This window comes from Silurus aristotelis (assembly GCF_946808225.1).
Source record: "Silurus aristotelis genome assembly, chromosome: 15".
NCBI classification, from domain to species: domain Eukaryota; kingdom Metazoa; phylum Chordata; class Actinopteri; order Siluriformes; family Siluridae; genus Silurus; species Silurus aristotelis.
In genome coordinates this window covers 25,711,333-25,722,938 of record NC_139588.1, presented here as the reverse complement: position 1 = coordinate 25,722,938, position 11,606 = coordinate 25,711,333, and the positions used below count along the sequence as shown (strand labels likewise).

The 11,606-nt window shown below is 38.6% G+C and overlaps 1 protein-coding gene across 2 annotated transcripts in view; it reads right to left on the bottom strand.

The window, feature by feature from the left end:
- Positions 1 to 3,327: 3,327 nt before the first annotated feature.
- LOC310737878 (pleckstrin homology domain-containing family G member 3-like) overlaps positions 3,328 to 11,606 on the bottom strand; it is a 48,280-nt gene continuing 40,001 nt past the window's right edge. The window contains exons 14-17 of one of the 2 annotated variants that reach the window (XM_083562595.1): positions 10,532 to 10,585; positions 8,614 to 9,552; positions 8,312 to 8,510; positions 3,328 to 5,009 (exon numbers count right to left, since the gene is read on the bottom strand). In XM_083562595.1, coding sequence (XP_083418721.1) covers positions 4,393 to 5,009; positions 8,312 to 8,510; positions 8,614 to 9,552; positions 10,532 to 10,585 — 1,809 coding nt within the window. In that variant the 3' untranslated portion in view covers positions 3,328 to 4,392. Of the gene's footprint in view, positions 5,010 to 8,311; positions 8,511 to 8,613; positions 9,553 to 10,504; positions 10,586 to 11,606 lie in introns of both variants that reach the window. The other variant, XM_083562596.1, reaches the window with a different exon arrangement.

The window sequence follows — 11,606 nt, the reverse complement described above, 5'->3', positions numbered from 1 at the left end:
TCTGTCTATGACTAAATCTTGATGCATATCATGATGCCTCAGTCACATGTCTTAAAGCACTGCACTTACATGCACACCATCAATAGTTAGTATTGATTCATGAACTTTTATTAATAACAAAGTTGAAGACATCAGACAAAAAATCCAGATGATTGAAAGAAATCCAAACTATTTTATAAATAACTCTGTAGACAGCAGTGTCATTATAACAGACAATCAATTACAAAGTTTTACTCCTATTCAAGAGAACGACTTCATTTCATTTATTTCCTCATAAAAATCATCAACCTGCATTCTCGATCCCTCGTTTACAAGTTTCTTCAAACAGATCATTCCAGAGGGGATCTCTTTCATTAGCACTGTGTTTTCTACCAAAAACCCCTAATTAAGAAACCTGACCTTCACCCTGTCAGCTGTTCAACTACAGTCCAATACCAAACCTCTCTCCAAGATTCTAGAAAAGGTTGTAGCACAGCAGTTCTGCTCATATTTACTGAGGAAGAACATTTATGAAATGTATCAGTCAGGATTTCGGCCTCATCATAGCACAGAGACGGCGCTAGTTAAGGTGATAAATGACTTTTATTGGTCTCTGATCAGGGTTTTGTCTCGTTTTGACTTTTTTTGCTCGACCTCAGTGCAGCTTTCACACCATTGATCATCATCTCCTGCTTGCTGGACTTGAGAACGTTGTTGGAATAAAGGGAACAGCTCTCTCCTGGCTCAGGTCTTATTTGACTGATCGCTATCAGTTTGTTGATGTAAATAGTGAGTTTTCCACACTCTCTGAGGTAAAGTTTGGTGTTTCTCAAGGATCCGTCTTAGGCCCACTGCATTTCTCTTTATATCTATAAATATATAGACATATATTCTCTTTATATATGCTGCCTCTGAGTGAAATTATACATAAATTCACTTCCATTGCTATACCGATGATACACAGCTGTATATTTCAGCAAAGCCAGATGAGAGCGATCAGCTTAACAATGTTCAGGAGTGTGTAAAGGACATTAGACAGTGGATGCTTGATAACTTCCTTCTGCTGAACTCGGATAAGACAGAAATACTTTTACTAGGACCACATGCAGCTAGAATAATATTACAAAGATTTCCTTCTTTCACCTTAGAAATATTGCTAAAATTAGAAATATGATGTCGTTACAGGATGCAGAAAAACTAGTTGATGCTTTTGTAACATCTAGATTAGACTACTGTAACGCTTTACTGTCTGGGTGTTGGAGTAAGTGCAGAAATAAGCTTCAGTTAGTTCAGAATGCAGCAGCAAGAGTCCTCACTAAATCTAGAAAATATGAGCACATCAGCCCTGTTTTAATCATCTACACTGCTCCCAATTACATCTCACACTGATGATAAAATACTACTACTGACGTATAAAGCACTTAACGCTCTCACGCTGCAGTATCTGAGTGAACTTCTGTACCAGGATGATCCTCCACGCCTACTTAGATCAAAAGGTGCAGGCTATTTGTTGGTACCTCAAATAATGAAGATTCCAGCAGGGGACAAATTTTTCTCTTATAAACCCCACAGTTATAGAACAACCTTCCAATCAGTGTTCGGGACTCAGACACAGTCTCAGTGTTCAAGTCGAGGCTGAACACATATTTATTGGAGTCTTTAGTCAAAAGGTGTTTGTGAGGTAAAGGAGCAGATCTGGAGGGATCATGGATATGGAGTGTTTGGTGAACTTGGATATTTGGAAGCTGTCGTCTCCTCACTCTCACACGTTCACTCAGGTTTGTTGATGGTGGTGTGGTGGGTTGTCTCTTATCCCAGAGATCCTCATGTCTGTGTTTCCTTCTGCTTCTCCCTTTTAGTTATGCTGCTATAGCGATTTTTCCGGAGTCCCGACTGCCCAGTGTCCTTAACTGGTATATAACAATAAGGACACATAATAATCCATATCCTTCTCTCTCTCTCTCTCTTGGTCGAGTTAACATGCTCGTGAGGTTCCAGGGATCACTGTCCCTGCCCCTAACCCGCCTCAGATCTTTTTATTTCATCCTGGTCTGCCTCTGGATGATGTTCTCTTTGATTGGAGGCGACTCTGTGCAGCTGGAGATGTTTCTCATCAATGCCCTGGAGATCCATGAAATTCCCGAGTAAGAACAGAAGCTTTGAGGATGGATTTGGAATGTAGTTAATATTACCAGTCTGCTACACTGACTCAGGACTACAGTTTGCTCTGATCTCCATCACTGCACCTCAACATCGTTTATCTGTAATAAATGGACTTTCAGTGGCACCCAGATGAGGATGAGGTTCCCTCTCGAGTCTGGTTCCTCTCAAGGTTTCTTCCTTCTGCATCTCAGGGAGTTTTTCCTTCACCACAGTCTCCACCGACTTGTTCATCAGGGACAAAATTACACTTATAAAGAACATCTTCATTTTTATCACCACATTATCTGTGTAAAGCTGCTCTGAGACAATGTTCATTGTTAAAAGTGCAACACAAATAAACATGAACTGAATTGAAAAGTATATGGACAATCCTTCTCACTCAACCACCTGTACTGGTCAGCGGTACTATGTAACTGTTTTTCCTGTCTCATGTTGTCAGTGTTTACTTTTATAGTAGGAGTAAGACAGAGTACATGTGTGTGAATGTGAGGGAGGGCAGTGGAGTGATGCGGTTGCAGGGAGAAGAGGTGGAGAAGGTGGAGGAGTTCAGGTACCTGGGGTCAACAGTGCAGAGTAATGGAGAGTGTGTTAGAGAAGTAAAGAAGAGAGTGCAGGCAGGGTGGAGTGGGTGGAGAAGAGTGATAGCAGGAGTGATTTGTGATAGAAGAGTATCTGTGAGAGTGAAAGGGAAAGTTTATAGGACTGTGGTGAGACCTGAGATGATGTATGGATTAGAGACAGTGGCATTGAGTAAAAGACAGGAGGTGGAGCTGGAGGTAGCAGAGCTGAAGATGTTGAGATGTTCATTGGGAGTGACGACGATGGACAGGATTAGAAATGAGTTTATTAGAGGGACAGCGCATGTAGGACGTTTTGGAGACAAGGTGAGGGAGGTGAGATTGAGATGGTTTGGACATGTGCAGAGGAGGGACATGGGGTATATCAGTAGGAGAATGCTGAGGATGGAGACACCAGGAAGGAGGAAAAGAGGAAGACCAAGGAGGAGGTTTATGGATGTGGTGAGGGAAGACATGCAGGTAGTTGGTTGTGAAAGAGGCAGATGTAGAGGACAGGTTGGATGGAGACGGATGATCCACTGTGGCGCCCCCTTATGGGAGAAGCCGAAAGAAGAAGATGGAAGATGATTACTTATTTTAACAAGAAGGTAGACAGAAATACTTTAAATGATCTTATCTGTATATTTTATACATAAACCACAAAATCATTTTCAGAATCTTAATAAATATGAGAAAATTATTATAAATGAGAAATAAGCGACGATCAATATTTGTACACAGTTTTACTTGGAGTTTTTATTCTCTAACAGAATTATAATCAGATTATTCTTTAACATTTACAGTAAGATACAAAAAAATGATAATAGATTTATTTAGGTGAAAGGCACGCAGCATGGTTACATAGCTTACAGTTTAAGCAAGTCATGCATCAATTTAATGATTTTCTTTCCACAGCAGGTAATAGATCATAAAAATAATATATAAAACAAGTGTAAACATTAAAAAAAATAAATATATGAAGAAATAAAACAGCAGTTTTAATTTTTTGAATATTTTAAATGTTCACACAAAGTCTACATTTTACAATATATAATAATTCCAGATGTATTTAAGAATATAATAAACTTAATTTTTCATTTAAATCACATTAATTACATGTTAAAGGTTAAATATTGATATTAACCATCTCAGTTAGCAAATATTTTCATGATTAAAGAAAGAAATATGAAAAACTGATCAGTAATTTACTTTATATTTACGTTTGTTACGGTCATGTTTGGTTTCAAATGAACCACTTATAATAAAGTCATCTGCAGATTGCTCAAGAACACCTGACTGTGATAATACAGAGCTCTTCACCATCATCATTACACCAAATCAAAACAGATGTTTTGAAACAAATTGCCCTAAATTATTTTTATCCACAACAGACCACTTTGGCTCTAAGCCTTCATTCCAGTTATGGGCTTGCACTTGTTTTGGTAGCTCATCTTGCTCCCCACTCGACAATGAAGTGTACTTCCTATGTGGCTAGAATGAAAGTCTGTAGCACATGAGCTCCTTGTAGAGAGAATTATACAGACTGATAAAAGAGATTTAAAGGAGTTTCAAAGGCATGACTGCTTCCTGATGTACTGTATATTGGTTTTCTGTTCCCTGCCATTATTGTGTGTTATATTTAAAAGTGATTACTGGAGCTGTACAAACTTCTTTCTTTTCACTGCATAGTGCACTATTTCAGATTCAGGAATTTTTCCCGGAGGTTTTTGACAACACCTTGCTGTGTGCTGTTACCTCGTTTATCACTTTTATTGTCTTTGTTTCTGCTTTCTGGCTCTGATCGAAGTGCTGCCTCATCCAGATCCTCATACAATCGGCAGCGCTCAGTCACAGACAGCAGGGACTGCTTCTCTCTAGATGTGGGGGACAGTGTTTGTGTCTTGACTTTTTCCAGTACTGAAATAGTCTTGTTGTTGGGCAACATTGCCTGCCCTGAGCTGCAGTAATCACTGTTCACCTTCTTGTTTGGTAGATTAGTCCAGCCAAAGCCACCCAGTTTCTGGTCCAAAGATCCAGCTCGATGAATGCGAGATGCTTTGTTGTTCAAGCTGCAGCCTGGACTGAGTGTGTGTGCAGCAGAAGTGAGTGGTGTGTGAGAAACACAGTCCAGAGAAGAGTATATGGAGCGCAGCTCACTTACATCTGGCCAAGAAAAACTCTCAAGTGTCACAGGGCTTTTCAAACAATCTGCAGATAAAACTGAGACACTGCTGGAGGGGGAAGTGTGTGTCCGTTGTACTTCTTGTGTTGTCCAAACACATGTTAATGGGAGTTTCAGGCTTGGTTTTCCTGTAAAATAAAAATAAAAAATTTTGTAATTGAGTAAACTTGCAGTTTTATATCAGCACTAAAAGTCACACATGTGCATTTTATTTTTATTGAAGAAAAGTTGTCTCCTGTTCTTAGCGCAGTAGCTACTTAATACTTAGGTTTTATGATTTAATCAATAAATCTTGTGTGTTTTCTGCTCATATACAAATTTAATTCAATTGAATTTATTAATTTACTGACAGGGGATTACTTCTCCCGGGCTTCCACTTACTTTAAGCTATCGGGTAAAATGAAAGGCTGCAGAATCTGTTTTTAAATTAACGATCGTTGTTGTACAGACGTCACAGTACTGAATAAATCTGCAGCCCAAACTGAGAATCACTGTTCATAAACTGTAAACCAGTTTTATTTTCTGTGGGAATTTTCCTCATTCATTCTGACCGGAGGTTCCATCCCACCGCAGGCCAACGGGAGTGATGCACTGCAATACCTGGCAAATATCCAATATGGAGCAAAAACATCCGGATCCTTTTTATTATCCTTGGAGACTTTAAAAGGTGCAAAACTAACACTTGAATTACCATAAAACAGGCAACATATTTATTGTCCCACAAGAGAAAAAAAAAAACACACTGGATCATTGCTACACCATTCTTAACGGCGCATATCGCTCTGTACCCTGGGCAGCTTTAGGTAACTCCGATCACTGCTTGGTGACTGCCATGTTAGCTGTTCACGTCTACTGAGGAATAACATTTTTGAAATGTATCAGTCAGGATTTCGGCCTCATCATAGCACAGAGACGGCGCTAGTTAAGGTGCTAAATGACTGTTATTGGTCTCTGATCAGGGTTTTGTCTCTTTACTTGTTTTGCTCCACCTCAGTGAAGCTTTTCACACCATTGATCATCATCTCCTGCTTGCTGGACTTGAGAACGTTGTTGGAATAAAGGGAACAGCTCTCTCTTGGCTCAGGTCTTATTTGACTGATTGCTATCAGTTTGTTGATGTAAATGGTGAGTTCTCCACACTCTCTAAGGTAAAGTTTGGTGTTCTGCAAGGATCTGTTTTAGGCCCACTGCTTTTCTTTTTATATCTGCTGCCTTTGGGTGAAATTATACATAAACATGGGATTCGCTTCCATTGCTATGCTGATGATACACAGCTGTATCTTTCAGCAAAGCCAGATGAGAGAGATCAGCTTAACAATGTTGAGGAGTGTGTAAAGGACATTAGACAGTGGATGCTTAATAACTTTCTTATCCTCAACTCAGATAAGACAGAAGTACTTTTACTAGGACCACATGCAGCTAGAAGTAAACTTTCTGATTCTGTAGCATCTCTGGATGGTGTTTTTCTTTCAGTGTGTACAGCAGTCAAAGACCTCGGTGTGATTATTGACCCGAGTCTTTCCTTTGAGGCTCACGTGAATAATATCACCAGGATCTCCTTCTTTCACCTTAGAAATATTGCTAAAATTAGAAATATGATGTCGTTACAGGATGCAGAAAAACTAGTTGATGGTGTGTGTATATTTATAGTTGAAATTGAAATGGCTGCACATCAATATAAATGGTCATGACTGTAAAACAAGAGCTTGTCTGCTACCTGGTCATCAATATGAAAGTAACTCAATATTAATATCAAAACATGTAGAACAAAAGTCTTTAATGGTCAGCAGCTCATTTCTATGCAGACTGTATGAATAGAGTATGAATAAACACCTGAGTTTAGCAGGTGTCTCTCAAACAGGAGGAGGAGAAAAGGATCAGACACAGTCTCAGATAAATGTTTGTAGGAATCTTATTTTTGATCAAAATCTTCATAGAATTTTTAATGAAAACTCATGAGACATGTGGCTTTCAACCCAGTACTTTTCTGGATTGCTCCAGAACTGATTTCATGTATTTATATATAAAATAAAAATGTTAAATGCAGGAAATGTATATCAATGGCATATATTTTGGAGCAATATCAACTTTGATGATTGGAAAGAAGATACTCTGAGCTTTACTGTCAAAGATATCAAAATTGTGTATGTAGCACATTTTTATCAGGACTGTTAACATTTCAGCTTAGGGAGGGCATTTCTGCTGTGAGTCCTAAAAGCTGTGGCGAAGGCTAACAGGTTAAAATGAGTTTAATTTCCTACAAATTGTACATTTCCTTTGTTTCTTTGATATGTTTTCTGTGTTCTTTTGGGAATAAAATATTGGGTTTCTGAGGTCTGCAATCATTGTATTCTAGTTTTATTTACATTTACACAGCAAAACTTGGAATTGTGTTGTAGTTTAACATTTGGCTTAAAGAAAATTCATAAACCAAAAAAGAAAGAAGCGAAAAGAAAAGATGATGATCGGATGAGCAGGAATGTCTCTGTTCTCAGTCATGTTCTCATCACTGACTCCCTCTGTCTCATCCAAGTTAACCCCAGACTTCTTACTGCCTTCTGCTGCTCATTGTGAGCTTCAGAATCTAGTTCAATTCCATTCTCAAAGCAGCTTTACACAGATAATGTGGTGATAAAAATGAAGATGTTGTTTATAACTGTAAGTTTGTCCCTGATGAGCAAGACAGTGGCGACTGTGGCAAGGAAAAACTCCCCGAGATGGCAAAGGAAGAAACCTTGAAAGGAACCAGACTCAAGAGGGAACCTCGTCCTCATCTGGGTTGCACCGAATGTCCATTTGTAAAATAAATAAAATAATGTAAAAATAAATCTAGTCTACGTCTGTGGTGTGTGAGAGAGACAGGAGATGATCTAAAGTGGATTGAAAAAGCTGCACAATGACAGAAAACGTTGATGTGCTGAAAACGGCACGCAGCCCGAACCCAAGAAAAAATATTGATCACGTCACCAGTTGTAAGAAGTAGAAAGTACAGATATTTGTGTAAAAATGTAATGAGTGAAAGTAAAAAGTTGTCTGAAAAATAAATAGTGAAGTAAAATACTGATACCAGAAAATCTATTTTAGTTCAGTACACAGTACTTCATTACTTCCCTCCTCTGGGGTAGGAATTCTAAACTGAAGACTGAGTTCATAATCCTACCCCTGAACCCATAACTATCACCTGCTCAGTGAGATTATATCACTCTGGATAAGGGCTTCTACCATGTTCTGCAAAAGTTATGTTTGTTTACCAAACATTTGAAGGCTCCAGTGCCTGTTGTAAAATCACAACTGTCCACCAGAGGCACAGTGACCCAAGTTCTGAGTTCATGGTTATTGATCACAATGTCGTGTTGTTTTTTTAAATAAAAACTCAACCCATGGGGCCAATTAGTAATTAGACTTGAATGATTTTATTTTAAACTCTCACCTGTGCAGGTGCTCTTGTTCTCCTCGTCTGCCAGCAATGGTATATGTGTTTTATTGACAGTGTTTGTGCTGGTGTCTGAGCTTCGCCTCCACGACTGAGGAGAAGCTTCTTCGCTCTGTGTGTGATGGCTGAACTTCTTCTTCTTCAGACTTAAAACTGCATTTTCTTTCGACTCCTTTTCATTTCCTTCTTTTTTACCCTTAATTAAACAAAATAATATTCATATAATTTTCTTCTTTTGGAAAATGAATTCAGAAATGTGATGATTATAAGAAGAAACATTATTGAACACAATGATTCACCTTCACTGGTGATTCCTCTATAATGGTGCGCAGATCATCAGCAGCAATCAGCTCTGGTCCTCGAACATCTCCTTTGTTTCGGGAAAAGGAACTTGGTCCTTTGAATAGTGACATTTCTCTGAACTTACTTCCTCCCACTGAGCTCATCACCTCTTTCTCCATTTCCTGCCAAACTTTAATCATTTCTGTTGAAGAACAGAAATGTTCTTCTGGAAACTCTTCTGGTTTGTGAGCCTGAGAGCCATTAAGCTCTATACTGAGCACATCTTGAAGTTGATCAGGTTCCGTGCTGATGTCAGAGTCTGCAGATGTCACAAAGGATGTTTCTGTGATTGAAGTTTTGCGATGGTCAGTGTGAGGAATCTTGTTAAAGTGGTTGACAGAAGTGCGCACTAACCCGCTCGGGATGTAGGCCAGACTCTCTCTACGCTTCAGGCTAAAACCTTCATCCTGCTGCTCAGCATTCTCGTAGTAGTTCCTGATCTTATCAATGAGCAGACGCTCCTGTTTGGACAAAGTTGAATCTCTTCTTCTACCGACATTTCGATTTGATCCAGACACCAGCTCCTCTCTTGAAGATACTTTGTGATGAATGTGCTGAGGAGACCGAAGCTCATCTGGTCCAGCACTACTGTGGCGAGCATTAGCAATAAAATGTTCAGCAATGACACCTGTTTTATCCAGAACAGACGATGGAAGGATGGAGTGATTTTGACTTTCCACACAATCGTCCTCTACTTCCTCTTCAGAAGACTGTCCATCCTGATTCAGCACAATGTCTTCTTTTACCTCATATTTGTCCGATTTCTCCACAGCGCTCACGTGATAAACACTGTGTCTGATTTTGGCTCGGTCACAATCGGATATGGGTTTTGATTCGTTTGCAGAGCCGAGTTCTGCTGCTGTGTTATTCTGGAACTCTAATATATTTGGTGACGCCTGCAATCATATACATCAGCATTCATTAACCCCATTTTAAACATAAGAGGAAAAGAATTTAAGTATATTTTAAGCCAATAATAATTAAGAAAAAGAAAAGCCACGTCCACTGGGTTCGTTATATACTTTATGTTGACTTCATACAAAAAGAAAGTTTTTTTTTTTTTTTTTTTTTTTTTTTAAACATTTATACTTGTATGTATGTACACACACGTGTCCTTGACTCTGTTCATATAAAACCCATAATTAAATCACTTTATCTGCTAGTGTCATGTAACTAACAGGAAACAGATGCAAGTGCAGGAAATGTATTTACGATGCACAAACACGCAAAACAAAACTACACACATGATCAGCATGACCTGTACAAACATGTGAAGGAACCTAATGAATAAAATGTTCAATGACCATTTCATATACACTTCTACCTCTTGCAAGCATTGCACTACTTAGTTTTTTACAAAATCAAAGGGTCTTGGAAAGACAGATGCTGATTTTCTGTTTACTGCCATAAGCATTTTTTTTTTTGTTTATACATCTATTTCTCTTATATATACTTATATATATATATATATATATATATATATATATATAATCTTTATTTCTTTATATATTCTTATATTTTATTTTATATAGTTTTTATACTTTATTTATCTTCCTTCTCTTTCTTTGTATTATTTTTCTCCCCGTTCCTATTCCCCTCATGCCGGACCGTCGTAATAAGCATTTCACTGCGTGTCGTACCCTGTATGTATGTGTATGTGATAAATAAAATTTGATTTGATTTTGATTTGACAGAAAAAAAGATAGACAGATAAATGAATGGATGGACAGATGAAATGCACAGATGAATAGATGGACAAACCACCAAAGAGATCAAATGCATGAAAAAGTAACGATGACATGTAGAAATTCACAGAGGCTGTTGGTTATAAAATGGTGATTATCAGACCTTGAGTGTGTTTGCACCCTCACACACCTGTCTCTCCTCCTGTGAAAGCTGAGAGTCTCCATGTTCTTGCCATTCTTCATCCTGAGACACAAGCAAAAATCATTTATAGCTTTTAAAGGTTTAACGATGGAAAAATCAGAAGCAAATGGCACAATACCACACAAGGCAGTAAATTGAGAGGGTGGGGTCAGTCAAATTAGGAGGCGGAGTCAGTAAACCATAAGGCTGGGTAGATGATGACAGTTCTCATGATGCATTAGATCAGCAGTAAAAGGTTAGTGTTGATACAGGAATAAAGTGACCGGATGAAGCTCTGGGGGCTGTTAAAAATTATGTCCACTTTCAAAAATGAGACTTTGCTTCAGATATCAGGCAATAAAATGTAGAGGAACAAAAAAAATAAAAGAATATTTTCAGTTTGTTTCTGGTGTTTGCAGTCCAACAAGAAAAAGCAAGCATGCTCACTACAGTAGTGTTACTGACATGATGCCATGCACGTGGTCTGCAATAAACATCTCACCATGTCGAGCTGAAGCAGGGCTTTAGCTCTGAAGCTCCAACAGGAAATCATGGAGCTGCTAAAGTCCTCCATTATCACATCATCTGTTTCACTTTTCTTCTCCTCCTCATCTTGAAGCTCACATTGTGGAACATCATCTCTGTAAGTGAGATCCTGCAACATGTCTGAGGTGGAACTCAGAGCAACAAGGTTCTCTCGCAGTTCTCCTTCACTGAGTGAGTGCTGCCACGCCCACACCAGAGTGTAAACACACACATTACAACATCACTGGAAGCCTCACCGGCAAAGAACTGCATCAAAACTTCTGAATAATGTGTGACATGTAAAAAAATCCAGTTCTTTTACAAGTGTTGAGGAATCTAAAGCTACGTTAATGTAAAGCTAAAGCTCTAATGACTAGAAGGGGAAGGGGTCTAAAATATTAACTGTGTGGGTGGGGCTCAGCCGTGAGCGGAGTCCAGTCATGCTCTGGACTTTAAAAATCACAACAGCTCAGTCCAGTAATTATGATAACGAGATTTTCTCATGTGATGATTTTTTCCAGCTGATTTGTGATGGAGTTCAGATGATTTGTATAATATT